This window comes from Physella acuta, unplaced genomic scaffold (genome assembly GCF_028476545.2).
Source record: "Physella acuta isolate Inbredline_101_S28 unplaced genomic scaffold, ASM2847654v3 ptg001221l, whole genome shotgun sequence".
NCBI classification, from domain to species: Eukaryota; Metazoa; Mollusca; class Gastropoda; family Physidae; genus Physella; species Physella acuta.
The window spans coordinates 252,501-270,000 of NW_026732738.1; the positions used below are offsets into that span (position 1 = coordinate 252,501).

The 17,500-nt window shown below is 42.2% G+C and overlaps 2 protein-coding genes across 5 annotated transcripts in view; one reads left to right on the plus strand and one right to left on the minus strand.

Annotated features, from left to right (window-relative positions):
* Nucleotides 1-3,376, plus strand: part of LOC131957201 (uncharacterized) — a 14,138-nt gene extending 10,762 nt beyond the window's left edge. For all 3 annotated transcript variants that reach the window (XM_059321932.1, XM_059321931.1, XM_059321930.1), the window contains 4 exons: nucleotides 609-803; nucleotides 998-1,113; nucleotides 1,525-1,629; nucleotides 1,994-3,376. In XM_059321932.1, coding sequence (XP_059177915.1) covers nucleotides 609-803; nucleotides 998-1,113; nucleotides 1,525-1,629; nucleotides 1,994-2,371 — 794 coding nt within the window. In that variant the 3' untranslated portion in view covers nucleotides 2,372-3,376. The remainder of the gene's footprint in view (nucleotides 1-608; nucleotides 804-997; nucleotides 1,114-1,524; nucleotides 1,630-1,993) is intronic.
* Nucleotides 3,377-6,255: 2,879 nt separating this feature from the next.
* The window catches only part of LOC131957202 (protein lev-9), a 26,726-nt gene continuing 15,481 nt past the window's right edge, over nucleotides 6,256-17,500 (minus strand). Inside the window, exons 5-15 of one of the 2 annotated variants that reach the window (XM_059321935.1) lie at nucleotides 17,188-17,385; nucleotides 15,281-15,460; nucleotides 14,963-15,119; nucleotides 14,851-14,879; nucleotides 14,239-14,415; nucleotides 12,107-12,280; nucleotides 10,768-10,852; nucleotides 10,277-10,368; nucleotides 9,898-10,074; nucleotides 9,408-9,584; nucleotides 6,256-8,433 (exon numbers count right to left, since the gene is read on the minus strand). In XM_059321935.1, coding sequence (XP_059177918.1) covers nucleotides 8,144-8,433; nucleotides 9,408-9,584; nucleotides 9,898-10,074; nucleotides 10,277-10,368; nucleotides 10,768-10,852; nucleotides 12,107-12,280; nucleotides 14,239-14,415; nucleotides 14,851-14,879; nucleotides 14,963-15,119; nucleotides 15,281-15,460; nucleotides 17,188-17,385 — 1,736 coding nt within the window. In that variant the 3' untranslated portion in view covers nucleotides 6,256-8,143. Of the gene's footprint in view, nucleotides 8,434-9,407; nucleotides 9,585-9,897; nucleotides 10,075-10,276; nucleotides 10,369-10,767; nucleotides 10,853-12,106; nucleotides 12,281-14,238; nucleotides 14,416-14,850; nucleotides 14,880-14,933; nucleotides 15,120-15,280; nucleotides 15,461-17,187; nucleotides 17,386-17,500 lie in introns of both variants that reach the window. The other variant, XM_059321934.1, reaches the window with a different exon arrangement.

Genomic DNA, 17,500 nt, shown 5'->3' on the forward strand with positions numbered 1-17,500 from the left:
AGTGATGATGGTTTTTGGTGTGATGATGGTGTGTGGTGTGCTAATGGTGTGTGGTGTGATGATGGTGTGTGGTGTTGATGGTGTGTGGTGTGTGTAGTGCTGATGGTGTGTGTAGTGCTGATGGTGTGTGGTGTTGATGGTATGTGGTGTGATGATGGTATGTGGTGTTGATGGTGTGTGGTGTGATGATGGTATGTGGTGTGCTGATGGTATGTGGTGTTGATGGTGTGTGGTGTTGATGGTGTGTGGTGTTGATGGTGTGTGGTGTTGATGGTGTGTGTGGTGTTGATGGGGTGTGTGTTGTTGATGGTGTGTGGTGTTGATGGTGTGTGGTGTTGATGGTGTGTGGTGTTTATGGTGTGTGGTGTTTATGGTGTGTGGTGTTTATGGTGTGTGGTGTTTATGGTGTGTGGTGTTTATGGTGTGTGGTGTTTATGGTGTGTGGTGTTGATGGTGTGTGGTGTAATGATGGTGTGTGGTGTTTATAGTGTGTGGTGTGATGATGGTGTGTGGTGTTTATAGTGTGTGGTGTGAGGATGGTATGTTGTGCTGACATTTCTGCTGTTCCCTCCCAAGGATTTGAACCCATGCCAATGTTTGTGTTGCAGGCGGAGAGGGCGGGCAGGGTCACGTGACCGAGGTACGGGACTACGCCACTGGCTCCTACAGGAGCGGGGTCAAAGTTCAATGGTCAGCCGGCTCGGACAGTGTGTGTCGTGTGGGTCACAGAGCCAAGGTCGACCTGAAGTGTCTGACGCCTGCGGCTGGAGGGTTTTACTACAGGGACCATCTGCAGGTCTTAGGTAGGTCAAGGTCGTTTGGTCGGTTGAGGTCATGTACAGGTGGTGGGTTAGGTCGTCAAGGTCATTTGCAGGTTTATGGAGTCAAGGTCATTTACAGGTTTATGTAGTCAAGGTCATTTACAGGTGTCAGATCACCTAGGTCATTTACATTGCCCCCCCCCTTACCATATAGTGACACTGTGATGGTATTTCAGGTAAACCCTGCGAACCCTACTACAAGAGAGGGGAGAGGGTGGTGTGTGTCAGCAATCTGGAGAGCCTGATGATGGTGCAGGGGTCACGCTTCCGGTGGGTGGGGGACGCTTCTAAGGTCAGTTACGGATACGGTACTTGAATATTACAAACCTTGCACTCAAACATCACAAATATTGCACTAAAACATCACACATTGTGCTTTAATATATAACAAATCTTGCACCAAAGTATAACAAATCTTGCACCAAAATATCACACCTTTCAATAAAATATCACAAATCTTGCAATAAAATATAAAAAATCTTGCATTACTACAAATCTTGCACTTAAAATACTAAAAATCTTGCAGGTAAAATACCACAAATCTCGCTCTAAAATAGAAGAAGATCTTGCATTAAACTTATAAACATCACAAATCTTGCTCTATAAACCTGACATATTTTTGGTGTTGACTATTAGAAAAATGACTCGTTGAGATCTTGACTTGACTGACTCTTGGAGTCACTAACTTTCTGCGTCATTACAGTTCATAGGTCGCATAGGAGTCATTGAGTCAGTTCTTCTCAACGGTGACGTGCTGGTGGATTACGAGAAAGTGACGCAGGTCTTTAGCCCTGACGCCATTCTCAAGGTGAGTCAGGGATCTGAGCATGGCGGGGTGGGGTGGGGGGAGGGGGGGAGGGGGTGATCAGAAATGTTTTGTGAGAGGCGTTTTGTGAGAGGTGTTTTGTGAGAGGTGTTTTGTGAGAGGTGTTTTGTGAGAGGTGTTTTGTGAGAGGTGTTTTGTGAGAGGTGTTTTGTGAGAGGTGTTTTGTGAGAGGTGTTTTGTGAGAGGTGTTTTATTAAAGGAGTTTGTGAGATGTGTTTTGTGTGAGAGGTGTTTTGTGTGAGATGTGTTTTATGAGAGGTTTTTGTGAGAGGTGTTATGTCACCCTGACCTCAAGCTACATGTAGAACTGACGTCACATGTTTGACCTTTTGACCTTGTCCGGCAGGTCATGTGCAGTCCTGATGACGTCAGCCAGGTGCTAAAGAGCGCCGTGGTGCAGGCGGCCGTCCAGGAGGGCGCTGACCTCTCTCTGCTGGTGCCAGCCATCGAGGTCAGGCTGACCTACGGCCTCGGGGCCTTCACCTCCACGTCTGAGCTGATGGAGGCCGTCGACAGCAACAGGTCAACGACCTCTGGGGACTCAGCAGCAGACGACGCCAGTGCCGGCCAGAGCCAGTGTAAAGTCTGTCTGTCACACGACGCATGCGCGGCGTTTGTTCCCTGCGGACACATCGCCTGCTGCATCACGTGCGCTGACACCATGACGTCATGTCCTATATGTAGGACACCGGTCAAGATTAGATTACGTACCTACATGTCGTGAGCAGGTTTAGCAGACATGTCGTGAGCAGGTTTAGCAGACATGTCATGAGCAGGTTTAGCAGACATGTCATGAGCAGGTTTAGCAGACATGTCATGAGCAGGTTTAGCAGACATGTGAGCAGGTTTATCATACATGTATTAGGTATCCTGAGTTCACGTCTAGCTGGTGTTTTTTACATGCAGGTGGTTTAGCAGCTGCTAAAAAAATTAGATTAGAAGGGCTATAAATAGATTATGTTCAACTTTTATAGTGAAACGTTATTAATTAAATAGTTACAATTTGTAATCAAACATTTTTGAAGCCCTATCTTATAAAAACAGACGATAGCGTCTAAATGTTAGAAAGATGGAATACACACTTTTAGCGTGGTCACAAATGTTTAGAATGACAGAAACTGTTTTACACCGATCTAGCGAATTAGATCAAACACAAAATTATTTTAGTTTAACTACAAGATTTAAACAATCCGACACAGCATTATTTTAAAGTACAGATAAATTTAAATCATTGAGTTCATAATTCATAACATATTTTACAGTGATAAAATGTTTTTAGGATTATCAAATACGGCGTATGACAAATGTTTTGTACAATAATCGTTAAAAATTTCCGAACCAGTATTTGAAAATGTTAAAAATAAAAGGTTTAGAGTTTGAAAGATAGATCTAAACCGTTTTCCCTGAGAACTAACGTATATAAATTTATTTAAGTCATTTTATGAGAGTAATGGATAAGACGATTTTAAAATGATTTTTGTTAATATTTTCTGTCAGTTAAAGACATGATAGACAATAATTAAGAATTTCAAAATGGTCAAATATACTTTTACGAAACTGCAAGCATAATATCTTATAAATATCAAATGTAAATTTAACTATGATCAAATACAATATGTTTTATGATTAAATGTTTATATGTACGAAAATATATTTCATTTGTAAAACATTTTTGTTGCATTAAATGTCTACAAAAAGTTAAAAAAAAATGTATATTGCAAAATAAAATGAGAATAAATTTAATTTATTTGTTGAGTTGTTGCCCTTGCTGTGTATAAATGTGTCAGGGATACAGCCACAACAGATTACAGAAAGATCTGGAACTATGTGTACATTTGAAACCTCTTCCCTAAATAATTTAAGCTAAGTTGTTATTTTAAAAAAAAGTTCTTGTTTTTTGGCTATCCGCCATGTCTTTCTTTTGATGGTCAATTTTTTGAAAGTTCAAAGGTTTCCTACCTTCTTCAAACTGTCCCAATTTTCAGACATTTTTTTTTAAAGAAGGGGAGATGATCTGATTTGAAGCTGGGCACAAAAGTTCATGTTTTACTTGGCACAAAAGTACATGTTTTACTAGGCACAAAAGTTCATGTTTTTAAACATCGAGTTGGGTACAAAAGTTTTACACAAAAACCTATTTGTTTTGCCTCGTTCTGTCTGACTTTAAGCAGCCCAAACAAGGAGAAAATATTTGATTTGATCTTAGGTTTGAGTTGGGTGGACGGGACAAGACATCATTTGGACGTTAAACAAAATCTTTACATGTGTTTATAGAGTAGGTGTGGTGGTAGTGTAATAGCCACGAACGTGAGCTCACAAACTGATGACGTCAGATAAAAACATTTGTTGAGGGGTGGATGGGAAGATCTTTTTTATTCCCTGAAATTATGGGTGGTTGGCGTTAGGACGGGGCCACACACACAAACACACACACACGCACACACACACGCACTCACACAAACACACACACACGCGCGCGCGCACGCACACACACACGCTCACTCTCTCTCCCACCGACATAAACATGGCTCACTGAGATCTTTTGTCGGGGGATATTTTGTCTGTGATCATTTGTTATGTTAATATGTTAATAAAAAGAAATAAATACATAAAAAAAAATATGTAAATACGTATATATATATATATATATATATATATATATATATATATATGTATGTATGTATATATATATATATATATATATATATATATACATACATACATACATACATATATATATATATATATATATATATACATACATACATATATAAATATATATATATATATATATATATATATATATATATATATATATATATATATATATATATATATATATATATATATATATTAGCTACAAAGACACGATACAAGCACACGATAAAAAATAAAAGTCAAACAAGATTTCGATTACATTGAGTTTTATTATGACTAGTTCTTTCAATGGTAGAAGGTAAGGCAATGTTCATAATGTTCTGTATCAAGTATTTCAACATTTGTTACTGATGTATTTACCTTTAATGTATCAAGTATTTCAACATTTGTTACTGATGTATTTATGTTTAATGTATCAAGTATTTCAACATTTGTTACTGATGTATTTACGTTTAATGTATCAAGTATTTCAACATTTGTTACTGATGTATTTACCTTTAATGTATCAAGTATTTCAACATTTGTTACTGATGTATTTACGTTTAATGTATCAAGTATTTCAACATTTGTTACTGATGTATTTACGTTTAATGTATCAAGTATTTCAACATTTGTTACTGATGTATTTACGTTTAATGTATCAAGTATTTCAACATTTGTTACTGATGTATTTACGTTTAATGTATCAAGTATTTCAACATTTGTTACTGATGTATTTACGTTTAATGTATCAAGTATTTCAACATTTGTTACTGATGTATTTACGTTTAATGTATCAAGTATTTCAACATTTGTTACTGATGTATTTACGTTTAATGTATCAAGTATTTCAACATTTGTTACTGATGTATTTACGTTTAATGTATCAAGTATTTCAACATTTGTTACTGATGTATTTACGTTTAATGTATCAACTATTTCAACATTTGTTACTGATGTATGTACTATGGTGTACTTCGTGTTTTAGTCGAGTTCAACTTTGAACTGGTTACAAAAACAGAAGATGTAAACTTTGGAAATAAAAATTTAATTTACTCGCTCTAATTAGTGCCACCATCTTTGCAGTTAGACATTTTCCAACGGGAGTTTTGCTCGCTTTTTAAGTCGGTTGCTGTGTTGGTTGTGATGTTGCTGTGTTTTGTAGAGATGGTGATGTGGTGTGTAGAGATGGTGGTAGGTTTGTGGGTTGTAGCAGTAGTGGTGATGGTGTCTATGGAGGTTTGTATGAAATGGTGGGGTCTCAATGGATGTCATTTATGTTGACAGGTTTGAAGAAAATGTTTGTCAAGTTTCTTGTTGTCAATGTTCTCGTTGTCAATGTTCATGTTTTGTCAATGTTTGTTAGTTATGGATGGTGTCGTCCATTTCTCCAGTGATTTATATTGACATTCAAAATTCGAATGAAGAAATCGTGATATATATATATATATATATATATATATATATATATATATATATATATATATATATATATATATATATATATACCGATTAAAAATGGAACCATATTTGAACACCAGAATCTATAAACAAAAAAATGCAATTATCGAGATTATAAGGCTGCTAAAATGTACAAATGTGAAGAAACTAATTGAACATTTTGGTCTAAAAAATGGGTGGTATGTATCGCATATATAAGACATACAAGTAACTTTGACATATTTATGTAGCTAAATCTACTTACCATTTTAAATAATGAAACAACAATACTTATCAACACTAATAATTTCTAGAACTATTCATGTTTTAAAAGCTAAACAACTACTCGAAGTTTCACAAAATTAGAATTAGTTTATATACAATAGTTAAGTTTATATACAAGAAATGTATAATAAATAATACATGGAATATAAAAAGTATATTTTATAAAATCATTTTTCTATTTACATTTGTAATACGTCCTTCAACGTCAAGATGTACTAGCAGAGGCGTCGCCGGGGGGGGGGGGGGGGGGGTTGACACCCGACCTAGCGACGCCACTGTGTACTAGTCACAACCTTCCAGCTCAGGGTTATGTTTGGTTTATGGTTTAGGTTAAAGGCTAATCTAAGCTCGGGGTTATGTTTGGTTTATGGTTTAGGTTAAAGGCTAATCTAAGCTCGGGGTTATGTTTGGTTTATGGTTTAGGTTAAAGGCTAATCTAAGCTCGGGGTTATGTTTGGTTTATGGTTTAGGTTAAAGGCTAATCTAAGCTCGGGGTTATGTTTGGTTTATGGTTTAGGTTAAAGGCTAATCTAAGCTTGGGCTTATGTTTGGTTTATGGTTTAGGTTAAAGGCTAATCTAAGCTCAGGGTTATGTTTGGTTCATGGTTTAGGTTAAAGGCTAATCTAAGCTCGGGGTTATGTTTGGTTTATGGTTTAGGTTAAAGGCTAATCTAAGCTCGGGGTTATGTTTGGTTGTGAGGTTGATTAAAAATGTGATGTTAATTAAATTTTGTGAGGTTGATTAAAAATGTGATGTTAATTAAATTTTGTGAGGTTGATTAAAAATGTGATGTTAATTAAAATGTTGTGAGGTTGATTAAAAATGTGATGTTAATTAAAATGTTGTGAGGTTGATTAAAAATGTGATGTTAATTAAATTTTGTGAGGTTGATTAAAAATGTGATGTTAATTAAAATGTTGAAAGGTTTATTAAAATGTGATGTTAATTAAAATGTTGAAAGGTTGATTAAAATGTGAGGTTGATGACCTGGAATGGTGAGTTTACTAGCTGTAGATGTTGCCAGTGATTGATAGAGGTGCGCACCAACATTTTGACTGAGGAAAAGTGCGCACTAATTGTACACTTTTTCAGTGCGCACTAATTGTACACTTTTTCAGTGCGCACTAATTGTACACTTTTTCAGTGCGCACTAATTTTACACTTTTTCAGTGCGCACTAATTGTACACTTTTTCAGTGCGCACTAATTTTACACTTTTTCAGTGCGCACTAATTGTACACTTTTTCAGTGCGCACTAATTTTACACTTTTTCAGTGCGCACTAATTGTACACTTTTTCGGTGCGCACTAATTGTACACTTTTTCGGTGCGCACTAATTGTACACTTTTTCGGTGCGCACTAATTGTACACTTTTTCGGTGCGAGCTAATTGTAAAAGTGAACCACGAACTAATGATTTTCTATGCAGAGAGCTTATAGAGGTGCTATCTTGTAGATCTAGATCTAACAAGTACAGATGTTGATCTAGATCTAACAAGTATAGATGTCGATCTAGATCTAACAAGTACAGATCTAGATGTAGCTTTGAAATGTCTCTAAAAGGCATGAATCACTTGCATAGGACGCCTAAAACTAAACACTACCCTAGTTCATACACTAGTTACAGAGTATTCATAACTCATTTCAAATGTAAAAATAAAACAAGTTAAATACGTTACATATATTGATTTGATAATTTGAATAAAAAAAAACTAAAAGAAAAAAAAAGTAAACAATGCCAGTAGAAAAAGGCTGAATGCTGACAATTTTCACAAGACAATTACAATTCTTTTTAAACTTCGCGTTTTTTTTTTAAATAGATAAAACAAATTTTAATGTAAGGAGAAAAAGAATTTCACGGTTTAAGATCTCAGCTGAGATATTAGTCACGGAAAACTTTCTGTTTTTACAAGCTTTGATTTATAATTATAAAAGTCGTGTTTGAAGAAAGTGTTCCCCTTGACCTAGTTACTGAATACATTCCCCATGACCTAATTAATACAATATATCCCACATGAACTAATTAATACAATATATTCACAATGACCTAATTAATACAATTTATTTCATTTGACCTAATTACTACAATACATTCTCCTTGACCTAATTAAAACAATACATTTCCCTTGACCTAATTAATAAAACAAATTGCCCCTAGAGCTGCCATTCTCCTCGTAAGGTTTCCAGAGTTTGGTGAAGAGGGGGTGGCTCGACTTCTCACAGACGGGCTTCTCCTGGGGGCTCCACTTGCCGTTGACGCACGCCGCACCCCTGGGTCCGATCAACTTGTAGTTCCGGCTACACTCATAGACCAGCCGGTCACCGTGCCGGATGGTGAAGATGTACTCACGGAACTGGAACTTGCCGTGCTTGCCGACCTTGTAGATGTTGCCGTTGACAAGTTGGCCAGGATTCTCGCATAGATCTACAGGAGAGTTAAGGCCCTTGTAAGTTTGGTTTGGTTGTACAGGAGAGTTAAGGCCCTTATAAGTTTGGTTGTACAGCAGAGTTAAGGCCCTTGTAAGTTTGGTTGTACAAGAGAGTTAAGGCCCTTGTAAGTTTGGTTTTACAGTAGAGTTAAGAGCCTTGTAAGTTTGGTTTTACAGTAGAGTTAAGGCCCTTGTAAGTGTGGTTTGGTTGTACAGGAGAGTTAAGGCCCTTGTAAGTTTGGTTGTACAGGAGAGTTAAGGGCCTTGTAAGTTTGGTTTGGTTGTACAGGAGAGTTAAGGCCCTTGTAAGTTTGGTTGTACAGGAGAGTTAAGGGCCTTGTAAATTTGGTTGTACAGGAGAGTTAAGGGCCTTGTAAGTGTGGTTGTACAGGAGAGTTAAGGCCCTTGTAAGTGTGGTTGTACAGGAGAGTTAAGGGCCTTGTAAGTTTGGTTGTACAGGAGAGTTAAGGCCCTTGTAAGTTTGGTTGTACACGAGAGTTAAGGCCCTTGGACGTTTGGTTTGGTTGTACAGGAGAGTAAAGGCCCTTGTAAGTGTGGTTGTACAAGAGAGTTAAGGCCCTTGTTAGTGTGGTTGTAAAGGAGAGTTAAGGGCCTTGTAAGTTTCGTTTGGTTGTGGTCATATTTTCATGTCATATAACTTATAACCTATAATCGTTTTTATGTATTGAAAGTTTTCAACATCTAGGAAATGCCTTTTTAAAAAAAGCGAATGCCTCTTAAATCATTGACTAAGAAATAGTTAATTTAGTGATGAGTTTTACACCAAGAGAAAATAAATCGAAGTTTTAAGTGTGGTTTATTTGAGCTCTACAAGCTATGTGTATCAATTAACGTTGTTTTAAACCTATTTGAGTTTAGCTAAGCTGTTTAATTTTGTTTTAAAACGCTTGTCTGTGTAACTTTGAATCTATGCACATCTCTAACTCAGTGTGGCAACAATTCTACTCACTCTCTACACACACGGGTAGCTGCCCCTTCCACTGACCAAACTCACACACCATGAACCGGTGACCGTCCGCCAGCTTGTAGCCGGCCATACAGAAGTACCGGACACGGGTGCCGTGGCTCTGCTGGAAGAATGTCCGGTGCCCGTTCTCGATGGGCGGGGGCGGGTCTCTGCAGGGCGCTGGAATAAAAGGGGCTGGGTTGGTCAGGGTTGACAAAAAAAGGGGCTGGGTTGGTCAGGGTTGACAGATGGGAGGTTGCCACTTTTGGTGCCGGTGCTCAAGTTTGTACATCTGGCAGGCAGATAAACTCTACACCATCTGCTTCCTAGAATCTTTATAACTTTGTATACGTCATTGATATCTGACTGTGTCCAGATATGCTCTTTCAATGGGTATAATTTGATATCAGTTAACCTACCAGGTACACATTTCGGTATGTGTGTCATATAACCTACCAGGTACACATTTAGGTATGTGTGTCGTATAACCTACCAGGTACACATTTAGGGATGTGTGTCCATGTGCCGTTGTCACACGTGACAGGTTGAAGGTCATTGAGCACGAGACCGTTGTGACACTTGGGGTGAACGGCCAAGCCGTGGTCCACGTACATGCCTTCCTTGACGTTGGGGATGGAGCCGCTCTCAATAGAGGGCAGGGGGCATTGACCTGGGAACACAGGGGGTCAAAGGTTAGTTACGTCATTACAGGATCAGGTGGGTATTCCAGTTGTAAGCAACAGCAACATAAAAGTAAACAGAGCAAAAACAACAACCTAACGTCCAACTTAGACATACTTGTCGTATTTATTCTAAACGTCAGCCCTTAGTTTTACGATCACATGATTTAGCCAGGAGTTTGAACTACTCACCTAGACACCTGGGCAAAGGGTCTGACCACTGTCCATTTTCCAAACACCTCGTGGAAAACGATGTACCGTTAAACCTCGTCCTCTCCCGGCACCTGGAGTTTCAGGTGAGAGCAGGTACAAAATCAGGTGAGAGCAGGTGAGAGCAGATACAAAATCAGGTGAGAGCAGGTACAAAGTTCATTCCAAAAAAGTTTTTCATTTTCTCGAGTCAAGCAATAAATTTGCTTTTTTTAATTTGCTCGTTACAAAATGGTCAGTAAAAATATTTATCGCTTTTTAATTAGGTATCAAAATCTAGATTACGAATGGTAGACACTAAAAAATGTTATTGACAAAACCAGTCGTTTTCCTTCATTAAACCCATATTAAAAGACAAATTACAAGAGACGGCTGCTGCCATTGGCTGAAGTAAAATAAAACTACAAGAGACGAATGCAGCCATTGGCTGAAGGAAATCAAACTACAAGGTACAGATGCTGCCATTGGCTGACCTGAAGTGTAAAATGTTTCCTACTGTTGTTGAATGACCGTCAAGATAACCGTTGTGTAGAGGTCCTGGGTTGCCACAGTTGATCTCTGAAACATGGCATAAATGTCATATGTCATTCTTACCCGAGGTATTATGACATTTGTAAGTTTTGCTACCTTTACACTTACCTTCACCTGTTGCTACCTGTACACTTACCTTCACATGTTGCTACCTGTACACTTACCTTCACATGTACTACCTGTACACTTACCTTCACATGTTGCTACCTGTACACTTACCTTCACATGTTACTACCTGTACACTTACCTTCACATGTTGCTACCTGTACACTTACCTTCACCTGTTGCTACCTGTACACTTACCTTCACATCTTGTTACCTGTACACTTACCTTCACATGTTGCTACCTGTACACTTACCTTCACCTGTTGCTACCTGTACACTTACCTTCACATGTACTACCTGTACACTTACCTTCACATGTTGCTACCTGTACACTTACCTTCACATGTTGCTACCTGTACACTTACCTTCACCTGTTGCTACCTGTACACTTACCTTCACCTGTTGCTACCTGTACACTTACCTTCACATCTTGTTACCTGTACACTTACCTTCACATGTTGCTACCTGTACACTTACCTTCACATCTTGTTACCTGTACACTTACCTTCACATGTTACTACCTGTACACTTACCTTCACATGTTGCTACCTGTACACTTACCTTCACCTGTTGCTACCTGTACACTTACCTTCACATCTTGTTACCTGTACACTTACCTTCACATGTTGCTACCTGTACACTTACCTTCACATGTTGCTACCTGTACACTTACCTTCACATGTTGCTACCTGTACACTTACCTTCACATGTTGCTACCTGTACACTTACCTTCACATCTTGTTACCTGTACACTTACCTTCACATGTTGCTACCTGTACACTTACCTTCACATGTTGCTACCTGTACACTTACCTTCACCTGTTGCTACCTGTACACTTACCTTCACATGTACTACCTGTACACTTACCTTCACATGTTGCTACCTGTACACTTACCTTTACACTTTGTTACCTGTACACTTACCTTCACCTGTTGCTACCTGTAGACTTACCTTCACCTGTTGCTACCTGTAGACTTACCTTCACATGTTGCTACCTGTACACTTACCTTCACATGTTGCTACCTGTACACTTACCTTCACCTGTTGCTACCTGTAGACTTACCTTCACATGTTGCTACCTGTACACTTACCTTCACATGTTGCTACCTGTACACTTACCTTCACCTGTTGCTACCTGTACACTTACCTTCACATGTTGCTACCTGTACACTTACCTTCACATGTTGCCTCCAGACCACTCCATGTCCTGTCTGACTGGCATGACCTTTCCGCCGAGCCAACGACCTTGAACCCACTTTTGCACGTGACCTTGATAATGGAGCCGTAGGTTGTACTAGAGCCGTACAGATAGCCGTGGATGGGAGCTTGGACCTCGTTACAGTTGATGGCTGGTAAAAGAGGGGGGGGATTATAGCAAGGGCCATAATAAAATATTTTGGAAGATTGCGAATTATTTCAATTCCCATGGCACTCAACAGCCTTTTGAGTCCTGACATACTTATCTCTCACCCCTCTGACTATGCGCTCATACTCTGCCCCCCCCCCCTGTGCCCCTACTCACTTTCACACTCTGCCCCTCCTGCCCCTACTCACGTTCCCCCTCTGCCCCCATCTGCCCCTACTCACGTTCCCCCTCTGCCCCCATCTGCCCCTACTCACGTTCCCATTCTGCCCCTCCCATCTGCCCCTACTCAGGTTCCCACTCTGCCCCCATCTGCCCCTACTCAGGTTCCCACTCTGCCCCCATCTGCCCCTACTCACGTTCCCACCCTGCCCCCATCTGCCCCTCCCATCTGCCCCTACTCAGGTTCCCACTCTGCCCCCATCTGCCCCTACTCACGTTCCCACTCTGCCCCCATCTGCCCTACTCACGTTCACACTCTGCCCCCATCTGCCCCTACTCACGTTCCCATTCTGCCCCTCCCATCTGCCCCTACTCATGTTCCCACTCTGCCCCCATCTGCCCCTCCCATCTGCCCCTACTCATGTTCCCACTCTGCCCCCATCTGCCCCTACTCACGTTCCCACTCTGCCCCCATCTGCCCCTACTCAGGTTCCCACTCTGCCCCCATCTGCCCCTACTCACGTTCCCACCCTGCCCCCATCTGCCCCTACTCAGGTTCCCACTCTGCCCCCATCTGCCCCTACTCACGTTCCCACCCTGCCCCCATCTGCCCCTACTCAGGTTCCCACTCTGCCCCCATCTGCCCCTACTCAGGTTCCCACTCTGCCCCCATCTGCCCCTCCCATCTGCCCCTACTCACGTTCCCACCCTGCCCCCATCTGCCCCTACTCACGTTCACACTCTGCCCCCATCTGCCCCTACTCACGTTCCCACTCTGCCCCCCATCTGCCCCTACTCAGGTTCCCACTCTGCCCCCATCTGCCCCTACTCAGGTTCCCACTCTGCCCCCATCTGCCCCTACTCACGTTCCCACCCTGCCCCCATCTGCCCCTACTCACGTTCCCACCCTGCCCCCATCTGCCCCTACTCACGTTCACACTCTGCCCCCATCTGCCCCTCCCATCTGCCCCTACTCACGTTCCCACCCTGCCCCCATCTGCCCCTACTCACGTTCACACTCTGCCCCCATCTGCCCCTCCCATCTGCCCCTACTCACGTTCACACTCTGCCCCCATCTGCCCCTCCCATCTGCCCCTACTCACGTTCCCACCCTGCCCCCATCTGCCCCTACTCACGTTCACACTCTGCCCCCATCTGCCCCCCCCATCTGCCCCTACTCAGGTTCCCACTCTGCCCCCATCTGCCCCTACTCAGGTTCCCACTCTGCCCCCATCTGCCCCTACTCACGTTCCCACCCTGCCCCCATCTGCCCCTACTCACGTTCACACTCTGCCCCCATCTGCCCCTCCCATCTGCCCCTACTCAGGTTCCCACTCTGCCCCCATCTGCCCCTACTCACGTTCCCACCCTGCCCCCATCTGCCCCTACTCACGTTCACACTCTGCCCCCATCTGCCCCTACTCAGGTTCCCACTCTGCCCCCATCTGCCCCTACTCAGGTCCCCACTCTGCCCCCATCTGCCCCTACTCACGTTCACACTCTGCCCCCATCTGCCCCTACTCAGGTTCCCACTCTGCCCCCATCTGCCCCTACTCAGGTCCCCACTCTGCCCCCATCTGCCCCTACTCAGGTCCCCACCCTGCCCCCATCTGCCCCTACTCACGTTCACACTCTGCCCCCATCTGCCCCTCCCATCTGCCCCTACTCACGTTCCCACCCTGCCCCCATCTGCCCCTACTCACGTTCACACTCTGCCCCCATCTGCCCCTCCCATCTGCCCCTACTCACGTTCCCCCTCTGCCCCCATCTGCCCCTACTCACGTTCACACTCCGGCCTCCCGTCTGACCACTCGCCGTTGGCCTTACACTCCCTGTACGGCCTCCCCCTCAGCTCGTAGCCCTCAGAGCAGTGGTACGTCACACGGGTGGGGTACACGAACCTGTAGCCTGGGTCACGCCAGCCGTGGGCGATCTCCCCTGGGTCCCCGCAGTCTCGGGCTGAAAGTCAAGGTCAAAGTTCAGAGGCTGGATGACATGTTTTTAGACCAAAATATTTCAAATATTTGACCTGAACAACTTGCCCCCCCCCCAGAGGCGTAGCGACCCTTCCCGGCGCCCGTGGACAAACATTTCGATTTGCACCCCCCCTCAAACTTTCGATTTATTTTTCCAACCCATTTTGGCGCCCCTAAGGTCGGCGCCCGGGGACATATGTCCCCCCCCGCCCCCCCCCCCCCCTCGCTACGCTACTACCCCCCCCCACTAGACTGACATTTACAAGACATATTGGGCCCTATCCACTTGCCCTCACCCCCCTCCCCCTCACCCCCACACCCACCAGACTGACCTTTGCAAGACATATTGGGCCCTATCCACCTGCCCTCACCCCCACACCCCCCCCCCCTCACCCCCCCCCCCCCCAACCAGATTAACCTTTACACGACATATTGGGCCCTATCCACCTGCCCTCACCCCCACACCCCCCCCCTCCCCCACCCCACCCCCACCAGACTGACCTTTACAAGACATATTGGGCCCTATCCACTTGCCCTCAGCACCGCTACAGATAGCCATGTTGCTCCCCTCCCTGTAGAAGCCGAACCTGCAGTGGTAGGTCAGCTGGGTGCCGGTCATGAACTTCATCTGATCCTTGGGTAGGTCGTGGTCAGCGTTTTCAATAAAGGGCGGGGGACCACAGGCAACTAGGGGGGGGGGGGGTATCGTTAGTCGTCGTTTAACTCGCATCTTTCATTTAATAAGTTAGGCTAGACATTTTCTTGAAGTTGCTTTATAAAACTGTATACAGAAACTTTTTTGAAACTTTTATCGACGAAGTTGAAAGAAAAAAAATCACGTGACTGACCTTGCACACACTGGGGCTCCACCCCGTCCCACGTGCCGTCCTTGAGGCAGGTCCTGACCTCTGACCCCACGGGCACGTATCCCGTCTTGCACGTGTAGGTCACCCTACTGTCAAGGCCGCTCTGAGCGCTCACCCTCACATAGCCGTTGGGGATGTTGGGGGGGTCGGGGCAGCCAGAAGCTGGTGGCAGGATAAAAATAGAGATCAGGTTTTGTTTGAGTCTGATTTTGTTTCTAATTTATTTCTGGATCTAAAATGTATCTCAACATTTGACCACCGTGTTCCCCTCGTTCGTATATAGCCTCATCCAGGGTTATCGGTAAAATCCGATGTCAGATAATAGACTCTTCCGAAAATAGGGGTGTTAGGTTGTTTTTACAAGCTTTTATTTAACTTGGTTCATCTGTCTATCGTCAGTCGTTCTGGATCGAAACGCTCGAGCGGAATTAAAGGAATTTCTAACCGACAGATTCGTTTTAAAGTTGGCACGTGGGTAAAAACTTGAAGACAATGCAATCTGACATTAAATTTTACTAAATTGGATGCCTAATTAATTTTTTTAGTTTTTAATTAAAATTTTATTAATAGGCTACTACGTGCTTTATCATGTTGATTTGGTGCTGCAATAGTTTTTAGTCAAGCATTTCTATTGTATTTAAAAATTTAAATAACTGAAAAAAAATAGCGTAAAAAACGTTTTAATAACAAGCTTTTATGTAATAATGCACCCAAAAGGAAAAAAATAAATAATTTTCTTTAAATAAGTAGGCCTAATTGGTTTTAATTTTTCTAATAGACATTGGTAGCCTATGTTATTTTAAATGTCTCGAGTTTTTAGCTATTTAGTTATTTCTTTGCTTTGTCACTAATATCGTTCAAGGTGAAGTAAACCACAGTGCGATTTGACCAATAACTATTGTGAAATGATCAACTTACTAGCGAGTAGGCTATACCATGTGAAATGATCAACTTACTAGCGAGTATGCTATACCATGTGAAATGATCAACTTACTAGCGAGTAGGCTATACCATGTGAAATGATCAACTTACTAGAACAAGTGAAAAGATCAACTTACTAGAACAAGTGAAAAGATCAACTTACTAGAACAAGTGAAAAGATCAACTTACTAGAACATGTGAAATGATCAACTTACTAGAACAAGTGAAATGATCAACTTACTAGAACATGTGACATGATCAACTTACTAGAACAAGTGAAATGATCAACTTACTAGAAGATGTGATATGATCAACTTACTAGAACAAGTGAAATGATCAACTTACTAGAACAAGTGAAATGATCAACTTACTAGAACAAGTGAAATGATCAACTTACTAGAAGATGTGATATGATCAACTTACTAGAACATGTGAAATGATCAACTTACTAGAACATGTGAAATGATCAACTTACTAGAACATGTGAAATGATCAACTTACTAGAACATGTGAAATGATCAACTTACTAGAACATGTGAAATGATCAACTTACTAGAACATGTGAAATGATCAACTTACTAGAACATGTGAAATGATCAACTTACTAGAACACGTGAAAAGATCAACTTACTAGAACATGTGAAATGATCAACTTACTAGAACATGTGAAATGATCAACTTACTAGAACAAGTGAAATGATCAACTTACTAGAACATGTGAAATGATCAACTTACTAGAACATGTGAAAAGATCAACTTACTAGAACATGTAAAATGATCAACGTACTAGAACACGTGAAAAATCAACTTACTAGAACATGTGAAATGATCAACTTACTAGAACATGTGAAATGATCAACTTACTAGAACATGTGAAATGATCAACTTACTAGAACAAGTGAAAAGATCAACTTACTAGAACACGTGAAATGATCAACTTACTAGAACAAGTGAAATGATCAACTTACTAGAACAAGTGAGGTTCGGCCCCACCCAGACCCCCCCGGGGACACACCACGCCCTCTCCACGCTGTCCTTCTGGGCGGTGAAGCCCGGGCCACAGGTGTACTGCAGGTTGGTACCCTGGGGGAACCTGTACTGACCCGGGGCGCCGTCGTGGGTGGCGTGCTGGACGGGGGGCGGGGGGAGGCAGTCCTTAAACCAGTCTGAAAAATGGGACAGGGGTAAAGGACAGGTAAAAGGTAAATAAATGACATCTTAAATAAGTCTGATAAATAAATGACATCTCAAATAAGTCTGATAAATAGACAAGTCAAGATT